The 20,937-nt window shown below is 49.8% G+C and overlaps 1 protein-coding gene across 2 annotated transcripts in view; it reads right to left on the minus strand.

Moving 5' to 3' along the window:
- GABBR2 (gamma-aminobutyric acid type B receptor subunit 2) overlaps nucleotides 1–20,937 on the minus strand; it is a 369,318-nt gene that overhangs the window by 56,786 nt on the left and 291,595 nt on the right. For both annotated transcript variants that reach the window (XM_004271474.3, XM_049711134.1), the window contains exon 12: nucleotides 9,032–9,139. In XM_004271474.3, the coding sequence (XP_004271522.1) occupies nucleotides 9,032–9,139 (108 nt within the window). The remainder of the gene's footprint in view (nucleotides 1–9,031; nucleotides 9,140–20,937) is intronic.

Below are 20,937 nucleotides of genomic sequence, written 5' to 3' on the forward strand. Positions count from 1 at the left end.
CCCCAAACACACACATATACTTAGTTAAATTTGAGGACTCCCAGGTTCTGGCCCTGCTGTGATTTTCACCCCAGGCCTTTGTGGGTGCTGGCTCTTTTGTCTGGAACACTCTTCTTTCTATGTGGCAAATAATCCTTAGAGACCCAGATTCATTTCGCCTCCTCCATGAAGCCTCCCTAACTCCCACAGCAGAACTAACTACTCCCATAGCACTCTGTTCCCAGACTTAATCATACTTAATAAGTTCAATACTTATACTTATGAATAGTAACAGTCATAACTACAAGAAGGAGAATAAATACAAATGCTAACATTTAGTGAACACTTACACTGTGCCTACCTCTAGGTTGATTGTTTTACATACAGCATCTCATACAAAGGCAAATACCATTATTATTCCCAATTTTCAGATGAAAAAGCTGAGGCTAGTGCTGGGGGCCAAGTAACTTGCTCAGTGGAATATAGATACTAAGAGGTGAAGCCTAGATTCGAACCAAGCTCCTCCTCTCTCCAGAGTGCACACCCTCAAACATTTACAGCACCTACCAGGCTCTACAGTGACCAAATGCTATATTAAGTTGTATACACATCTGCCCTCCTCAGTAAACTGGGGAACCCCTGACAAAAGGGAAGCCTGTTTTATTTATTTGTTTGCCCTCAGCACCTAGCAGGGCCTGGCATGCAGTCGATACTTAGAAGTTTGCCTGGTTGAATTGAGATGAAGGAATATATAAAGAAGAAATATAATTCCCATCCCACTTTGCAGCTTGGGGTATCTTTATTACACTGTGAAGGTCCCACCCCACTTTATGTCCGTTTGATGGGGATTGGCCTGGGGACAAATGCTGTCTGGGGCAAAGCTAACCTGTATTTCACTCATTGCACGTTTATGTGTCCTCACCCCCCACCCCAATGCCAAACAAAAGCTAATGTGATGAAGTAGTTCTAGAAAAGACTATAGAAAAATAAACAAAACTGAAGCAGAAGCTTAAGAAATATCGCCAGGTCTGGCTTTTAATGATTAAAGCCATCCTTAAAGGAGAAATAGAAACTCAAGAGACTTCTCTGTGGCCAAACTGTGAAAAGAACAAGAAAGTACTGCTGAGTTACTGCCAAAGAGATCAAATCCACCAAGACCACTTTACCTGGGGGTGGGGCACTGGCAAAGCCCCCTCTGAGATTTTTCAGAAGCATTCAGTGAACCGCTGATAGCTTGTAGAAACCTGGTTTAACCCCTGCCCTCAGGGGAACCAGGCAGCTCCCTGTTAGCCTTGAGAAATTGGGCCACAGGGAAGAAATGCCTGAGGAGCTGAGGACTTAGAGGACAGGCTGGGAGGGGCCTCCCTGCTTGATGCTCACCCAGGGCTGTTTGAGCCCCAGGCATTTGCACACACTGCACCTGACCCCTGGAAGTTCCTTCCCCCACCTTTCTGCTGGTGCCCTCCTACCCTGATTTCAAGATTGAGCCTGAGCAGCTGCTCCTCTGTGAATCCGGGTGTGCCCTGCATGGGGTCCATGCTGCAACTGTGTTCCTATCAGAACCAAGGCGGTGACCATCCAGTCTCCCCTCTGTGCCCTGGTGCCTTGTGCAGGGGCTGGCTCTCAAACTTTCTTGAGGAACGTGTGGAGAATGAATGAATGAGCTCTCAGGAAAAGGCCAGGGGAAAGTGGTGCTGTTGAGCAAGTTCAAGGGCACTGTCTCCTGCCTAGGGCTCAGGTTCTACTTCCTATAAGGCACCACCTGCCGCAGGTTCCTATCCTTTCCCAGGCATTTGTAGGTGCTGGTTCTTTCGTCTGAAACACCCTGTTCTTTCTGTGAGAGGCTCTGTGTGGCTGGGTGTGCATGGGGTTGGTTGGGGGTGGCTGGAAACAGGGCTGGCTGGAGAGAGAGAGCCTGCATGACATGTGATGGGGCCTCATGGGGGCCACTGGAGGTTTAAGCGTCTTTAAGCATCAGCGTGATGGGGAGCTCTCTGCAGCATTAAGGGGTGAACCTGAGGCGGGATCCTGCAGTAGGAGGCCAGTTAGGAGCTGGGGCCATTGTCCTGATGAGGAAGGATGAGGCCTGATCCAGAGCAGTGACTACCAGATGGACAGGAGGATGCAGATGCCACAAGCACCGGGCAGGCAGAGTTGCGGGCCTCAGCCTCTCAGTCCTCTCCCCCTCCCCAAACTTCCCCAACCAGCAAGTGCCAGCACCTCCAGGTCCCTCCCTCTCTGCCAAGTCTTTCCCACGAGACAAGGGGTACTACTGTCCCCAGAGTCTAACTCCCAGGAGGCAGTGAACTTGAACTTGCTCAGCAGTACCACTTTCTCCTGGCCTCTTCCTGAGAGCTCATGCATACAGGAGTACGGACTACCTCACACTCCAGCACACCACACCTCAGGTCTGTTGGGACTGCACAGTCTACACTGGACAAGAAGTAGTACATTGAAGGGTAGGGCTGAGAAACATGGGTTGGGGCCACCCTCAGTGAGCCCCTACAGGGGAGAGACCTCCCTTCTCAGTGGACGCTGCACCTCTCCTGCTGCTGCCTGAATAGGGAAGGCACGCATGCAGCACAGAAGATGAGCATCAGAATTTCTCTCTGGTAAATATGAAAGTCAAGTCCTCCCAATTTTAAGGCTCATGTATGAAGTGTGAGGTAGCAGAGTGGCAGTGGAGAGACAGGACCTGGGATTATGCGGACCATCCCTTGTGACCTGGCGTGACCCTAACAAATCACTTCCTCTCTCATTCTGCATTTCTGGCAAGGAGTGGGGAGGTTCACGTAATATCTCCAAGTATGGTGCAAAAAAAGAACACCATTTTGGATCTATAAGACCTCATTCTAATCCTAGCTCCTGTGAAATGTTATCTTGATCAAGCTGTATGACTCTGTTAGGCTAATTTCCTCCTCTAAAAGTGAGACCGGTGAGCTCTAAGCTGCAGAGTTGGTATAAGAGTGAAATGAGATGATGTATGGAAAGCACCTAGCACAACATCTGGCTCAGAGAAGGTGCTCAACAAATGGGCTGTGTAGCTACCATTACTTGGGTTTTGAGAATGCATGGCTCTGTGTTTATGTGGAGGACAGTGACATCTAGGGGCAAAGTGTGATACTGCACCTCAGCTCTGCTAGACTCAGGGCTAATCATCACACAGACAGGCCCAGGTGGGAAGATCCTGAGAGTAACAGGAGAGGACATGTCTAATTTCCTTTTGGTACCATTTCCAAAGCCTGGCACTTGACCACTGTTTGTGACTAAATGGATTTAGTAAGTAGTTATGGATCACGTTTGATTTATTAATCACAGGAACATTTATTGAGTGCCTACTCTGAATCAGGTTCTTTTCTAGGCACTAGGGCTGCAGCAGTGAGCAAAACATGAATATCCTACATTCATAGAGCATGCATGATAGGGGGAGACTAATAATGAATAATTATACAAATAGCCCATACGTATACACAATACAATGCTAAAGAGAGGTGACAAAAATAATCTTTTAAAAAGGATCTAAAAGTTTAAATTTAAAAAATAGCACTGACCTAACCCTACAAAGTCTGAGCACCATAGAATACTAGAATTAGGCAAGCCCATGTCTCTAGTCTCACCTCAGCTTCCCTGACTTCCTTTCTTATTTTTCAGCTTTCTCTTCAAAAGCTGCACAAACTTTCCTTGGTTATGTCAGTGCACACTGATGCCATGAAACTGAGTTCTCTCTCTGAGGCTAGGAGGTTACTCGTGCTCCATTCTCACTGAGTGAGAGATGAGAGTGAAGGCACCCAGGAACGATTAAGCACCCAGTTCTGGCATCAGATCTGAGTTTGAATCTTACTAACTAGCTGGGAGACCTTGGTAAGTTTCCTAACCCATCTGAGCCAGTTTTCTCATCTACACAATGGGGGACGATGACCACACAAACCACTAGATTACCAGAGCCTGGCTTACAATTACTGTTCAACAGATGTTAGCTATTACTAGTAAACATCACTTCCCATGGTTGTTTAGAGCAGAGATCAGCAAACTACGAATTTGGGGGTCACTGTTTGTCTTTGTAAATAAAGTTTTATTGGAACACAGTCATATCCATTTGTTTATGTGTTTGCCTTTGGCTACTTTCATTCTACAATAGCAGTGTTGAGTGGCTGTGACAGAGACTGTATGGCTTGTGAAGCCTAACATAGTTACTGTCTGACTCTTTACAGGAAAAGTTGGCTAACTTCTTCTTTTGGGAAAACGGCATTTCTTTATTTTTCCAAAAAACTTCAGATATTTTGACTGATTCAGACTGGCCTTCTACTGGGACCAGCTTATTGCCTACTTCCAGGGACGCCATTCCAGAGGGAATACAGTGTGAATGGTGCCCCCTGGAGTTGTACAACCAGAGGCCCTGCCTTCCTGCCGTCACTCAGATGACAGACACTCTCTTGGCATTTTCCTGAAGCTGAGCCTGGATGAAGGTCTGAGAGGATGGCCCTATGATATTATTTGCAACCATATCAAGTCATATATGTAGTGAAGTTTCTTTGTCCTCAGAAAACCCGTATCAAGTCATATATGTAGTGAAGTTTCTTTGTCCTCAGAAAACATCTGCCCCCACAACAGATCTCATCTCTGAGTTCCCGCTCTAGTCTCAACGTTCCAATTTGGTCCTAGTAAGAGTAAGAGGCAGAATAAAGACTGTGGTAGTGGGCTTCCCTGGTGGCACAGTGGTTAGGAATCCGCCTGCCAATGCAGGGGACACGGGTTCAAGCCCTGATCTGGGAAGATCCCACATGCCTCAGAGCAACTAAGCCCATGAGCCACAACTGCTGAGCCTGCGCTCTAGAACCACAATTACTGAAGCCTGTGTGCCTAGAGCCCGTGCTCTGAAACAAGAGAAGCCACCGCAATGAGAAGCCCGTGCACCGCGCACAGCAACGAAGACCCAATGCAGTCAAAAATAAATAAATTAAACAAAAAGAAGACTGTGGTAGTGAGGCTTTTCAATTCAAGATTTTACGATTGATACTATAAAAATACTGAATTTAGAAGCATTAAGTCACCACATGTCAATACCTCCTTTAACAGGCTTCTTTTTCTTTAATGTCTTTCAAAATGTAGCCATATGGGGTGAAGTTTGTGTATGTGTGTTTGGGGAGGGTGTGACATGGTGGGTGGAGGGAGGATGAGGTGGGAGACAGGGAAGGAAGAAAAGGGTAAAAAGACTGAAAAAGAAGTGTGAGATTGCATTTTCAGATTTAGGTAAATCTTGTATATGTGTCAGTAAAAAAAAAAAATTAAGGGCTTCCCCGGTGGCTCAGTGGCTAAGAATCCGCCTGCCAGTGCAGGGGACACTGGTTCGAGACCTGGTCTGGGAAGATCCCACATGCTGCGGAGCAACTAAGCCCATGGGCCACAACTACTGAGCCTGTGAGGCACAACTACTGAGCCCACGTGCCACAACTACTGAAGTCGGTGCGTCTAGAGTCCATGCTCCACAACAAGAGAAGCCACTGCAATGAGAAGCCCGTGCACTGCAAGAGTAGCCCCCATTCACCGCAACTAGAGAAAACCGGTGCACAAAGACCCAATGCAGCCAAAAATAAATAAATAAATTAAATTTTTTAAAGTGCATAAGAAAAAACATTAAAAGAAAAATAAGAGCCTCACTTTAAAAAAAGTTTAAACTTAAAAAAACCCAATAAAACAAAACAATGACAATAAAAACCAACCTTGGCTATGTAAAATGTTGGAGTCATGGAGAATTCAATCCCACTTTTGACCTGCGACTGCCACAACCCTTTAAAAACAATCTCGTTCCCAACTTGAGTTTTTGATCTGTGAAAGGTATAAATTTCTCTTCTATACCCTTAACTTCCTCTAATTTGGCTGATAAATGATACTCAGCTGTAGCGCCACAAGGCTTTTCCTGGAATAACTGGAAAGCCTAGAGCAAAAACTGTCTCACACTGGAAAGGTGTATTCATGTGGCCTAAATCATTTTCACAACAGGCTAAACTGGTGACCAAATCTTGTACTCAAAGCCTTTGGCAGTTTTTCAGACAGGCCCCTTCCTGGACGCCTGGGCCCACCACCTGCCTGGGCTCTCACTTTGCCCAGACCCCTGGGGTGGGGAGAGTCCCCTTGTCCCAGGCAGCCCAGCAGGCTGTGGCCACATCACAGCCCCAACTCCCACGGCGCTTTCAGACGACTGAACTCCTGAAGTCTTCCCTGGCATGTTTTGTCAATTGTTGCCAGACAATCTGAGTGTTCTTGCTTAGTGATCACATGAGTAACAGAAAATAAAGGCCAGTTCTCCATTGCCAATAATAATGTGCATGAATTACATATTGACACAAAGAAACGAACACTGCGATTCTTCAAAACCAGGATGGACTTGTCATAAATGGCAGAGTCACAGAGCAGGAGGGGCCCAAGAAGTTACCTGGTGGCTGTCAAACTTTGGCTTGTATCCGCTTTGCCAGGAGGGCTGGTGGAAACGCACGTTCCTGGGCTCCAGGAACCTGATTCTTAGGGCTGGGCGAGCTGAGAAAGTGAATTTCTAACAAGCTCCCAGGTGATGCCAACAATGCTGCTGGTTGGCTTGCACTCTGAGTAGCCCTGATCTAGGCCAGAGGTCTCCCACTCTGGCTGTATATTAGGATCACCTGGGGAGGTCTAGTAACTCCCAATGCTCAGCTCCAGCCCGGAGGTGTGGGCTGGGCTGGGTTACTTCTTGTAGTTTTCAAAAGCTCCCATTTGATTGTAATGTGCAGCCAGGTCTGAGAAGGACCAGGTGGCCAGGCTCCTCATATTACAGACAGGAGGGAGTTGTCACAAATGCTCCTGAGCCCCAGTGAGAGGAGGGCTTTCCAGGTGAGCACAGGCAATGGGTGGCAGAGCCGAGCTCTTTCCTCCCTCTAAGTGCAGCCCATAATTGTCCTAAGGTGGTCCGGTGTGGGGCAGAGGGTGGAGAAGGGAGGGTACACACCCCCCCATCTGGAGAGCAGCTCCCTGGCAGTGAAGGGGCAGGCAGTGAGGCTGATGAGTGAGAGGTGCCACTGGGCACCAGGCAGAATCACAGCTCAGGAGACAATGCCATTTCAATACTTCACCATTTTACAGATAAGGAAACAGAGGCCCTGAAAGATGAAGAGGTTTGCTGAAGGACCCATGGCGGGTCAGCAGTGAAGCAGGGAGTAGAAGCCTGCTCTCCTGCTGTGTCTGCTGGCCCTACCACCTCGGGCTCACCTGCTGTCTGCCACAGGCGTGATGGCTTATGACCCAGGTAATCGGATGGCAAATGCAAGTTTGGGATGAAGAACTGGAACAACAGGCACCACATTCCAGAGTGGGATGAGGTCACAGTGCAGGATTTTCAGGAGATGTCTGTAAATGGGTTATACACCCATCAGGGATTTAAAAAGTGTGTGTGTGGGGGTGGGTAGAGTTGAATCAAGAAGAGGATTTTTGGAAAGACGTGTCATGATGCTATCTCACCTCATCCCCAGGTGAGAGGACGGGGTGTATGCTTCCTCCTTGACCTCAAATCAAGAGGGAGGCTTAAGGAGAGCACTCAGATGGCTTGATTGCTAAGGGCTCCCTGCAGCCTGGGGGACCTGGTGAGCTGATGCCTCACTCCTGCCTGAGAAACCCACAGGAGGATAACGGGCCAGTTGCTCCATGGATGGAGCGGAAGAGGGAAAGTGGCTACAGTGGGATCAGCCACAATCCTTGAGTTTGTAGGAGCGAAGGATGTGTGAGTGCTTTCTGAGCACCAGGTGTGGGCCCTGGGCCAGGTAGAGCTGTGTGGCCTGCCCAAGGCAAGCTGGAGGGGCGGGCCCAGGAGTGGGGGACTGCCACATGTCTGTGGAAGGAGCCACAAATGGCCAAAGGGGGGAGTATTTCACCCATGTCGGGGCCACTGCAGGAGAGTAAATCCCAGTAATGGGGGCTTTGAAAATTCCACAAAAGGACTCCATGAGAGCCTAAAGGGTGTGCTTAACCAATGCCAGGCCCAGCAAGATGGATGCAGCTCCTGGCAAGTGAGGTCCTTCCTGCCCCTTCCACCACTCGAAGCCCCAACTCAGGAGGGTTCAGAAACCTTGGGAATGGGATGGGGAAAACACTCAGTCTGGCAAAAGACAGAAGCAGCCCATCGCACCCCTTCTCCCAGGGCAGGTGACTGGCTGCTTCAGGCCAAGCTGGGGAACGAAGAGGCGATGCCTTTGAAGGCAGTTTGAGGTTTTGAATATTATGATGGACTCCACATATTAGCTGTTGACCAGAGGACCTTCAAAGTCAAGAGACTTGCCCGAATTTTTATCTTAGGAGCAAGGGAAGAAGAGTGCCAGCCATCGGAAGAGTTAGAAAGGACAGTGAGGGGAAAGCTTCTCTATGTCTACATCCTAAGAGTCAAGCTTAATCAACATGATGGTTACAGCCAAGCACAGAGGTGGCAACTGCTTTCCTCCCACACGAAGGAAGGGCTCCTGTCCTCTAAGGGCCTCTTTGAAAATGGAAGCATTAAATCAGGCCCCTGCCCTGTTTCACTCTCCTCTTTCAAGGGCTCCCCACTGCCCACAAGTTAAAGTTCAGGTTCCTTACCGTGGCTCCTGCCTTCCCCTGTGGCTTCCTCTTGTACCCTTTTCCCATGAACCCCTCGGCAACGTGAACACACCGCTCCCCTCCCCAGGCCTCCGTGCACACAGTTCCCTCTGGGAGAGGGAAAACTCCCCAGCCTCTGCTTCCCACTCACCCTCCAGGTTTTAGCATAGGTGTCACTTCCTACACCAAGCCCTCCCTGGGTGCTATACCCCAGTATCCCCCATATGCACCCAACCAGCCCTTATCACCTTGCATTGTAAACGCTTTGTTAGCTGTCTGATGTCCCCAGGAGGCTGAAGGTGTTGGGGGCTGGGGTGGGGAGGGGCGGAGGGTTGTGTTTAGCTTGAATCCCCAGCAAATAGCCCAGTGCCTGGCATACAGTAGGTGCCTAATAAATCTTTTAAAAATAAATACTAAATGAACATTGCAAACACCCTGCAACAGAAGGAGGCATTACCTTCTTCTTCATTTTCACATTTTTGAAGATGGCGTGGACCCTCCATGTCTTTGCGAACATTGCCCCAAAGGCGGTCGTGTAGCCCACGGTGAGAATCCAGGTCCTGACCTAGAGGCCATGAGAAAACAGAGGCATTAACATCTCCCGGGGGACGGACTTCATCAGTTAGGAGAGTGTCCCAACAGGGGGACTCTAGATGGGGACAGATGCTCTACTTTACATACTGTACAGTTTTACTAGCATCAATAGTCCTTCAATCACATTTCAATCTGATAGAGGCTTAGTTCTATTGGCCACTCGCCAGACCAGGGCCAGGGCCCTGGGCGCAGAGGCATATGAGATTCAAATCCTGCCTTTCATGGGCCCACAGCCCAGAGGGAGCCAGTCATAGACAGAGGCACACAGGCCCCCAGGACCACTGAGGCGCCACTAAGGGGTTTCAGACCAGCCCTCTGATCTTCCCTCCCTCCTTTCCTTCTCTGACAGCCTTCTATGTGGGGAGACAGGCCTGCAGAGGTGCTCCCAATTGCTGATTTCTCTGCCTCCTCACCCAAGTCTCTAGGAGACGAGGCAGTCCCAGGAACCTCTTCCACAGGACTCCCAGGTCCTGGGTTGTGGGCAGCGGGGAGGGGAGAGCACTGAGCTGCAGGGGCTGAGACTGGGCAGGACAACAGGCCTGCATGGCCCTTCTCCAGCGCTAGTGACCCAGCCACTCTGGTAAAGCAGGGCAGAACTCAGCCAGAACTGGCCCCGGGGATGCCTGACTGGCAGCTGCACCAGCCCAGCTCCTGGCCATCGTCAGGGGCTGCTCAGTTGAGGGGGAAGGCCAGAGGAGAGGGGCTGTGACCTTTCCACTCCCACCAGGGGCCCGTCTCCTCACACTTTTGGGGAAAGAGAGGAGCGATGCTGCCTGGGTCCCTGCTCAGGACTAAGGCCTTATCTGGCTCTCAGCTGTTCCACAGCACCAAAGTGTGCCCTGATCCCCAGCCCTGGGCTGGTGGCTGCCACAAACTGTCAGCCCTGATAGGAGCCAACAGCCTGATCCTTGCAGGCTGGGTCACCACCTGTTAGGTCTTGGGGGCCTCCTGGATGCCCACTCCCCACCTGCACTGCCATTGTGGCCAGACCCCAGCCTCTCCCGAGTCCACCCTCACCGGCTGGTCTGGATACCCTCCAAGAACCAGGAGACTCCCCTAGCTCCAGGTTGGTCCCCACATCATGGCCCAGGACTGGGCTGTATGCCACTGGGTTCTGGGGCCTCCCACTCACTGGGACAAAAAGGCTGCGTGCTCCTTGAGCTCTGGTTCTAGACTACGGTCTTTCCCCGGCTCTTTCTCAGCTCTGTTGAGCTAAGTTCCCCCTGAAAGGTCCCCACCTGCCTCAGCTGAACATAGCAGGAAGGTGGGCGTGTTAGGAGAGAGAGAGACAGTTGGGCTGGAGTGGACAGGCCGGGCCCTCTGTGTCCAGAGCCCAGCAGGTTTGCCCACCTCAGTGCTCCCATCCAGCCCAGGGCTGCAGGCAGTCATGTAGGAGGTTCCCAGACATGCTCCCTTCAGGGAGTCCCTTCACACTGCCTTTCTAGCAACTTGGTTCTCTAGCTTTTCAGAGACAGGGCATTTCCCCTTTCCATTTTATCTGTAAAAATAGGAACTGGTTGGGTAGATGGCAAGACCAACCCCCTAAGGTAGGACAACAGCATTACCTCAATTGTTCAGAAACACAGATGGGTGAGGTGTGAATGCTGACAATGGTAAGGGTGAGGACTTAACCTTCTTTTTTTTTTTTTAATTTCAAAAATTTCAGACAGGCAAGAACGAATCACAGTACTTTAGAGAAGGTGTAGGATGGCCACGTCATTACCCGTATTATAAAACAAGGATGGAAGAAAAGTAACAGAATAGAGACAGGGAAGGAGCCAATTATTTGGAATTTAGACCTGAGCTTATTCAATGACCAGATCACACATTCCTAGCCTATCAGAGTTGCACAGAACCTTACAGATCATTTCATTCATTCATTCATTTGTTCACCTGTTCATTCAATAAGGATTACTGGGCCAGAAACTAAGTATACAATGATAAAAACAAACAAATAAAACAACAACAACAACCAAAACCAGAGTGATTTTTTGGAGTCATCAACTGAGTTGAGAAAACCCCTTTGTAGATGAAGAAACTGAGACTCGGGGCATTAAGGTATTTCTCCCAACCACACCACCCAGCTCCAGAGCTGAGCCCGAAGGTCAAGGCCTTGACCCAGTCCAGCCCTCTCTCCCCCACATCATGCCGCCTGCTCCTCAGAGAGTCTCCTTACCCCAATCAGGTCCATCCCCGCCCGGGAGGCAGCTGTCAAAGGGACAGCACACTGGGGGAGTAGCTGACCAGCCTGAGAACTGGCTGATTTCAACACACTTTTAGAGCTAATGGTTGACATGACTGTGAAGACCAATGGTCTCCAAGCCCTTTTGATCACGTCCCCCTATCAGAAAAACAACTTTAAACACGAACGTATACAGAACAAGGAAATTTTTAAAAGGATGGTAAGAGATGAAATAATATGGTTATTTTTACCTCATAATGTGGCAGACAAAGATCTCTTATTTTGGGTTAAAGTATTACTCCAATATGCTTGGCATTATTATATTTGCTTTGACTTATATTTTCTTTGGCATAATCATTTTCGGGCCACTTGTCTATTTTGTAGGGTCAAATTCATTAAGACCCAATAATACAAGTGAGTTAAGTTAGTGAAAACTCGATGATGTAAATTTAACCTGGCAACTGGAAACGGCAATATGTTGCCATAAACTGAAAGCACAGAATGGGTGAGGATGCCTGGCCAGAAAAGAGGTAACCTAGCAGGCCCAAGACCTGCTGGCAAGGTTCGCTTAGGCTGGTGTCTGAGAACTTGGATTTGGGGAGGGTTCCCACCATTCCCTCAATGATAAGAGTGACTCTGTGCCTGAAGGGTTTGTGCAAACAGCGTGATTTATGCCGCACACCTGCTTTCCTTCTGAGAGCCTGGAATTTTGGTATGTGCTCAGTAGAGGGTACCCAGGTGACCGGACCCCAATAAAAATCCTGGGGGCTGAGTGTCCAGTGAGCTTCCCTGGTAGACATTTCGTGTGTTGTCGCAAGTCGTTGCTGGGGTATTAAGTGCACCCTGTGTGACTCCACTGGGAGAGGCTCTGGGAATCTGGCACCTGATTCCCTGTGACCTCACCCCATGTGCCTTTTCACTTTGCTGATTTTGCTTTACGTTCTTCCTCTGTAATTAATCATTGCTGTGAGTACAATTCTATACTGAGTCCTCCTAGAGAATCGCTGGACGGGGGGTTGTCCTGGGGATCCGGAACACAATGCCCTGTGGCTGGCTCATGTCACAGACTGACCAACCACTCCGTTCTCAGGAGAGTTCCTGCATGAGACCACCAGACACACCCACTGGGCCAGGGCCCCGGGGTCAGTCTGAGTATTAAATCTTAGTAAAGCTTAATTTCTTTCATTTTTTTTTTTACATAAAAAAGTAAACAAAGGCTGTAATACATTCTTCCACAAGATGATCCCAGTGGGTTCACATCCCATTTGGAGACAGCTCTTCAGACAATGATGAAACAACACTAGAAGAAATACTCTGGAAAGCGGGAGAGTGGGACCCTTACCAGCAGAGCCACCTACCCCCGGCTGCCTCTGCTCAGGGTCATCCCTGTGCAAAAGGAGGTGTTTTCTCTCTCCACTCCTCCACCATCGTTTTTTTTTAAATTTATTTATTTTATTTATTTTATTTGTGGCTGCATTTGGTCTTCGTTGCTGCACGTGGGCTTTCCCTAATTGCGATGAGTGGGGGCTACTCTTCGTTGAGGTGCGCGGGCTTCTCATTGCGGCGGCTTCTCTTGTTGCAGAGCACGGGCTCTAGGCACGCGGGCTTCAGTAGTTGTGGCGCACTGGTTTCAGTAGTTGTGGCTCACGGGCTCTAGAGCGCAGGCTCAGCAGTTGTGGCACACGGGCTTAGTTGCTCCATGGCATGTGGGATCTTCCCGGACCAGGGCTCGAACCAGTGTCCCCTGCATTGGCAGGTGGATTCTTAACCACTGCGCCACCAGGGAAGCCCCACCATTGTTTTAAGATGGAAATGGACCCTGGGGTTCAGTCCTCGACCCTCTTTGTCCTAAAAGGGCTCTCCCTGAGTTATCACTCCCACTCTCAGGCTTCAACCATTTTCCTTGTGCTGACAATTCCTTTATCTCTTTCCCTGTTCCTATTTCTCTTCTGAGCTCCAGACCTGCGTATGCCACTGTCACTGGAGACCTAGGTGACACTTAGATGTCCCATAAAACCTTCACACTCCAGAGCCAGAGCTGAGCCCATCAGCGCTTCCACTGAGTAGCTCCATTTCCTCCCGACTCAGGGATGGTGCCACTATCCACCTGTCACCCAAGTTAGGGACCTGGAAGTCCCCCAGGAATCCTCCCCTACCCTCACTCTCCTATTCAGTCCCCAGGCCCATCTCCTTCTGCTGAACCACCCCCAGACCCGTTCTCTGCCCTTCCCACGCCTGCACCTCCCAGGTTCCCTTGCCCTCTGGCTTCTGGCTGGATGGAGGGCACCATCAGGAGATGGGAGGGGCCAGGAGAGAGAAGACGGGGTATGTGCTCCCTGCAGCCACTGCTTCTGTGCTGTCTCTGGCGGCAGCTGGGCTCCTCACGTGGCTCTGGCCCTCTCTGGGCTCAGGAAGAGGCCTGGGAGTGGTGAGGGCTTCCTGCGGTTGCCTCAACACCTGTATTTTCTTCCTTAACCCCACCTACACCTCTGTAGGTGGTCCCTTCACTGGAGTCTCTTCCTGTGAAGCACCGGGGTGGGCTCTGTTTGCTGCCAGGGCTATGCCTGATGACCATCGTACTCCCATGTCTCTTGTTAGTACACCCCTCCTCTCTGTTCCTGTGGTATCATCCAGATTAGTCATTACGATCAGGGACTCTGGAGCCAGACTGACAGGAGTTCAAGTCCTGGCTTTGTCACTATCTACATGAACCTGGGAATGTCACGTAACCTCCTTGAGCCTCAGTTTCCTCATCTGTGAAATGGGGGTAACTAATGCCTTTGACTTCGTGGAGTGGTTGTGTGGATGAGATGAAAGAAGGTATGTAAAGGGCTGAGGTTCTTAATCAATATCTGATTTTTGTATCACTGCTCGCCGGACCACTGCAGGAGCCTCCAGCTGGTCTCCCGCCTCTCCCCTCACCTGCTGCTCACCCATCAAACACCTCCAAGAGGGACTGTTCTCCAGTGCAAATCTAAGCAAGTCTCCTTGAGTTTAAACCCTCTACTGCCCCATGGAGCCCGCAGGTTAAACTACAGATTCTTGGCAGGGTGAGGCACCCACCACCCACATCTCTCCAGCCACTGCCCACAGAGCATTTCACACCCAAGCAATTCCACGTTGCTTAAACGTCCCCACACATCACACTGGCTCACGATGCGGGCCTGGCACTGGCTATTTCCTCCACTCATCATGCCATCCTCTCTCTAAGCTCTTCACAGATTCTCATTTGTCCTCCAAAATCCATATTCGTGGGCCACCTCCTCTGAGAAGCCCCTCCCAGAGCTTGCAAGGAGGTCACAGCTGCCTCCTCCCTGAGATTTCTGTCCTCATGCATGTTTCTGCTGTGCTGGTCATGCATGTTTCTGAGATGATGTCCACTTGATTACTTGCCTGCCTCTCCCACGAGATGGTGCAGGGCCTACACTGCCCACCTTTAAATCTCTGGATCCAGCACTGAGGGGGTGATTGGGCTGGGTGGGCCTGCTTAGGTGGTAATGAGATCTTTGTCACCAAAAATGTGCAAGCTGAGCTTGAGCAAGCACATGAAAGGAAGATTGCAGACATAACTGGAGAACTGGATGGCAAAAAAGGCTGAGCTTATGGCCTCAGTGGTCCCTTCCTCGCAACGAAATATGCTGTCCGGGAGATAGTGAGCTCCCCATCACTCCATGGATTCAAGCAGAGCTTGGAGGACCTCATTTCAGGGTGCTATAGGGGCACTTCCTGTGCTGAGGGAAGTTTCATTTGATGACGTCCCAAGTATCTCCCTTCTGGGTGGCTCTATGATGCCAAATAAACTAGAAGGTTCTGCAGGGCTCAAATGATTCTGTTTTCTCTAATGATTACATCACCTCTAATACAAGTCTCTACTGATTCATCAACATAAGACAAACAGCTTCTTCACTCTCTCTCCCAAAGTCTTAAACACATTTATTCTAATGTTAATGTCTTTCCTTTTTTCTCCTTAGACATAAAGCCCCTGGCCCCCTCTGCACACAACCTGACATGCAACCATGGGGAAGAGGAATTTTAGGCAGGCAGTGGCCATCTCAGTCTCAACTATGAAAAAGGAAAAAGCAATTAGAGCACATCTCCAGATGGAAGAAAAATCTACACCCAGAGCAATTCTGCTTAGCTGCTCATTCAACTGATTTTGGGAAGGCCTGCTTGCCAGAGTGAAGGGCTTTCACGGCTCTTTTGGGGACCAGCAGGAATAGGAACACACAGCCTCCCTTGCAGGTCTGTTCTGATGATGACTGGGTTGGACGAAGCCTTGTCGGCTGGCTGGATGTTGGGGGCTGAGCCGTTTTCCTGCTGTCCAGAAAGGTTCGAAAAAGGGCCTTTTGTTTCATTCTGACTGTCCACCCCACATGATCAATAGTGAGAAGGCAGGCAAGGGAGACCCAGACTATCTAAAAGCAAGCCCCAGACCTCTGTTACCCTGAGGCGTTACAGTCTGGAGCTGAAAGGTGAGACTTCAGCCTGGGATCTCCAGGGCCTGCCTGTCTTTCTGGAGGGAGAGGTGGTGAAGAGATTCGGAGTGTTTCCCAAGGCAATATGCCTCTGAAGAGCATGCTCTAGAAACAGCTCCAGAAGACTCTATCTTACCCAGGGTCCTTTAAGTAAGATCTGCATAGAAAATGCCTTCTAGAGTTTAGAGCACAGCAAAAACTTTCTGGGGGAACAATTCAAGGGCCCATAGGAGATTCTGGGCACAAACAAGGGTACTTTGGGACCCAAGTTAGGGCCAGTGGGGCATCTTAGGAGACCTGGGGCAAATCAGAGGAAGCCACCCTCTCTAGGAGAAGGAGTTTCCAACAGGCACCCCCTCAAGGCCCTTTCTGAAAGGCCCCCACCTCCTTAAGACCCTATCAGCTGAAGAACTCGACTCAGAGAGCAGATCGCAGGCTATATTCAGTTCCCGCCCACTCCTGACGCCAACACCCTTGTGCAGTGCACAAAATACATAACCGTACTTGGTGGCCTTGGCTCAGGCAACGAAACAGGAGGAGGCCCTTCTTCCCCTTCCCCACACAACCCTCGCAGGTACCTCAGTGACTGGAGGTTAGGGAGCTTTCTGGAAGCACAGCATTCTCAAGATGGGCAGTGGTAGCAGGGGTGTGGGTGTGTGCTGGGGAGGGGGCTGACGTGCACCTCCATGCGGCTCCGTGGACTGAAGGTGTGGATGAGTGGGTGTGGAGGCAGGAGAGGAAGTGAGGTAGGAGGTGTATAGGCCCCAGGCTGAGCAGCTGCAACTGGTTTCCTGCTGATACTTCAAGATAAGAGACCAGCTGGAGCGTTGGGCCCGGATTAGGTGAAAGGCAAAGTGACCACAACGTCTTTATTCTTGTGGTCAACAGGATTTCCCAGTCTGGCCCATGCACAGAAGGGGTCCTCAGTGTAGGGGAGGCACAAAAGGAGGGAGGAAGTGCCGGCCCGTAATATGTCCTGCCAACCTCCGAGAAACCTTTGTGCTGGAATCCATCTTGGCTGAGAGATGTGTGGGCACACCAGGAAGGACCCAGTGTCAGATCAAATATGGGCACAAGCGAGACGACTGGCCAGAGACAACTGGAAAACTGCCCGCATATAAGCAACCTAAGCCGCCCCTATTGTGTACAACACACTCCAAGTTCGCCTGTGTGCTCTTCCACACGTACTTTGCTTCTAATAAACACTGTCTCTATTTCACAATCTTGGTCTCTTTGCTGAATTCTTTCTTCAAAGAAGACAAGGACTGAGGTCCTTCTTCCAGCCATTCCAGCACTGGAATCAGAAGGAGAGATGGATGTGCCACTGAGACTGCAGCTGCTAGGAACTTTGTGAGCAAATAGGAGGCATCTTTCAGGACTTCCATTAATAACTGCAGCTCCTTCTGAGGGGTCGCCTATTCTAAGCCTTCCCTGATTGGTCCCTCCACTCCCTCCCCTAGGCCTGTCTCCATCAGAGCATAGAACACACCGAATGGGAGTTATTTAACTACATCTTCCCATCTTCCCATCTACGCTAACTCCCCGAGGGCAGTGATCCAGCTCTGTGCCTGCAGACCCTCATACACAGTAGATACCTGGGAAATGTTACCACATGAATGAATTATAAGACAAGGGCTGGGGCTTGCAGTAATCCACATGAGGGTGTGTGGGATGGGGGGACATCATCTGTACATTTGCTGGAGGGTCTGGGGCACCCCTGGCACCCTCCTCAGCCCCCTCCTCTGCAAGCCAGAGGTCTAGGGAGCCCTTCACAACTGAAGACCCTGGATGGCTAAGAACAAAGGAGATGGGGGTGGGGAGGTTGTGGCCTGTCCAGGACCCTAATTGGCCCAAACAGGCCTTGCCAACACCAGCTCCTTCAGCCACATCCCTGAGTTGATCTAAATCTGCCAGGAAAGGTAACCATCAAACCCTGTGGGCATCCCCTGGCCCAGCTTTCCTGCTACCTTCTGAAATCACAAAGCACTTGACCATATGGCCAGCCACAACAACATGGGATCACATGCTGAAATAGCCCCCAAACCACAGTTTTACATCAGATTCTCCCTCAACTGTCTCAAAAAAAATCGCCAAGCAAAAAAATATCACAGACATTTATGGTCTTTTACTTGAAAACATCACTAATTCCTACCACTCTTGAACTTACTGGGAGGCCAGTTGGGTGTTCCCAGGTAGCCTTTGCCTTTTGAGTCAGAGATCCTAGCATCTCTGGGAGGGCTGGAAGAGGGCTGGAAGAGGACGTCGTGCTTCCAAATCCAGTATCCGGACCCCCACTATTCCATCCCTTCCCAGCTGCTGCCTATCCGGAGCTCATTCCTATACCTCTTGTGAGCAGGGTGGATGGCTGAGAGCACGCTTCAGGATCCAGAACCCAGCACTCCATCCTGTGAAGGCCCTGCTTCCTGAGATTCCAGGGTGGAGAGCTAGCATCGCCTTTCCCAACTGGCCCAAACAGGCCTTGCTGATTCTCACGGGACAGAGTTTCTGGTGCTTCCATTTCCTTATATCATCAGTCTCCAGGAGACAAACTCAAAAATAAGCATGGGCTCTAATCTTGACCTCATACTCTAAGCGTGGTCTGTGGATGCAGCGTCAGCATCACCCTGGAGCTTGTTAGAGCTGCGGCACCTCCGGCCACCCCAGACCTGCTGAGCCGAAATCTGCGTTCACCAAGGTCTCCAGGTGATTCATGTGCCCTTTGAGCAGCACTGTCTGTGTGGGCAGAAGTCAGGGCGGTGGTTACTCTTGGGAGGGGGGTGCAGATAGTACCTGGAAGCAGGTAGGAAGGGCTTCTGGGATGCTGGTAATGGCCTGTTTCTTGATCTGGATTCACAGCTGAATCCAGTTTATGAAAATTCATTGAGCTATACGCTTATGAAATGTGTATGTGTATATGTACTCTAATAAAAGGTAAAAAAAATAAAGGAGTCAGGAATCTCAGCAAGTGGAGGCAGCTGGGAGATAAAGCTGAGCCACGCTCCTCGGTGCTTCCATCAGAGCAGCCCTGGGCTGAACTGGCTTCTCCTAGTTCTCACATCAGACTCCAGTGACTGGGGACTCATGTCCAAGAGATCCCACCTGCGTCATTCTTACCTCCCTCGCAGCCTGCCCTGAGGCCCCTTTCAGCACTCAAGGTGGCTGAGGTACAGCAGCTTGGCTTTGACTTAGGCCCTGAGTCTGTCCCCGACCCAGATCTAGCAGAGCAAGGACATGTAAAGCTGGAAGTTGCCATGGACATACCTACGCGCAATCAACCAGCATCAACCCCAGTTTTCCAGCCTCTTCTTCATGCCAAGTTTGCTCTGCTTTATTAGTATCTCTTAGCTGTGTCCAGAGGTGAACACAGTTATTCAGACACAGTCCCATCATTCACTCATTCATTCATTCATTCATAATGATAATGGCTAGCATTTACTGAATCTTGTTATGTGGCAGGCACTAAGTGCTTTACATGCACTATCTCATTTAACCCTCACAATCCTACGAGTATGCCCATTTTACAGAGGAGTAAACTAAAGCTCAGAGATGTTAACTAACTTCAAGTCACACAGCAGGAAGTAGTGTAGCTAAGGATTTGAATGCAAGCATTCTGGCTGAAATTCTCTTATATGCCAGGCACTATGCTATACTTTGGGGATGTATCAAAAATGAATGAATAAATATACTAAAATGACTGAATTATACACCTTAACAGGGTGAATTTTATGGTATGTGAATTACAGTAGGTCTCCGTTTCTGTGGGTTCCACATCTACGGATTCAACCAACAGGGAGCAAATTGAAAATATTTTTTTAAAAATTCCAGGGCTGGGCTTCCCTGGTGGCGCAGTGGTTGAGAGTCCGCCTGCCGATGCAGGGGACACGGGTTTGTGCTCCAGTCCGGGAAGATCCCACATGCCGCGGAGCGGCTGGGCCCGTGAGCCATGGCCGCTGAGCCTGCGCTCCGCAATGGGAGAGGCCATAACAGTGAGAGGCCCACGTACTGAAAAAAAAAAAAAAGAAAAAAAAAATTCCAGAAAGTTCCAAAAACCAAAGCTTGCATTTGCCACACCAGCAACTATTTACATAGCATTTACATTGGATTTACATAGCATTTGCATTGTATTAGGTATTATGAGTAATCTAGAGATGATTTGAAGTATATGGGAGGATTGCTTATAACCTATGCAAATATTACATCATTTTATATAAGGGACTTGGACATCCTCGGATTTTGGTATCTGCGGGGTTTCCTGGAACCAATCCCCTGCGGATACCAATTATATTCCAATTTAAAAAAATCTGAACAGACAAAAATTTTGGTTGAGATAAATACTGCCCAGATTCCTAAGAATTTAGTTGACCTGATTTTCCTGGTATAAACCCGCTAACAAAAAATCAAAATATTTCTTAAAAAAATGAATGAAATGTCTCAGACATCTTTGTAGTCCGACAGAGCTAGTTCCATACTTTGGTCCTGCCACCTAGCCATGTATGACAGAGTTTCGGTTTTCTCTCCTGTGAAGCGGGGACAGTGAACCCTGCCTTGTCAGGTGGGGATTTGAAGGAAAGGCTTCACCTGGCTGCTGGCCCAAGGTAAATCACAGCAGAGAATGCTGAATTTTATGAGGGCACAGGCTTGGGGGAGCTCACATGGTACTGCTGACCACCTCCACGCCCAGAAATGCCCTGAATGCCCCTGGAGCTGTTGAGACCTGCACTGGATCAAAGGCCCACCTGGGTCTTCTCGTCCTCACTGCAGAGTCCCTTCTTACCCCTCCACGCTCCTGCTGGGGTTTCTGCCTAGGATTCCACAAGGAAGGCGAGCACCTTTTCTCTTCCCCACCCACCTCGCTCCCTCTCTGGGCTGCCAGGGGCTGGGATTCCTGAGCTGCATAAGCAAGTGTGAGGGCCCTCCCATCCCCCTGGCATGGGGGCTCTAGCCCACGCCCAGCACTGTCCTCATAGGCAGCTTCGTGCCCACAGGGGCCATGTTGCTATGGTGATTACACTACCCACTCAGTGTCCAGGGAGACAGCACCGTGTAGCTGCGAGATGTTTGCAAGACTCGCTGGAACTAGGCTGGGAAGATGCCAGAAAGGGTCAGAGGGAG

Source organism: Orcinus orca, chromosome 6 (genome assembly GCF_937001465.1).
Source record: "Orcinus orca chromosome 6, mOrcOrc1.1, whole genome shotgun sequence".
In the NCBI taxonomy this organism is placed as follows: Eukaryota; Metazoa; Chordata; class Mammalia; order Artiodactyla; family Delphinidae; genus Orcinus; species Orcinus orca.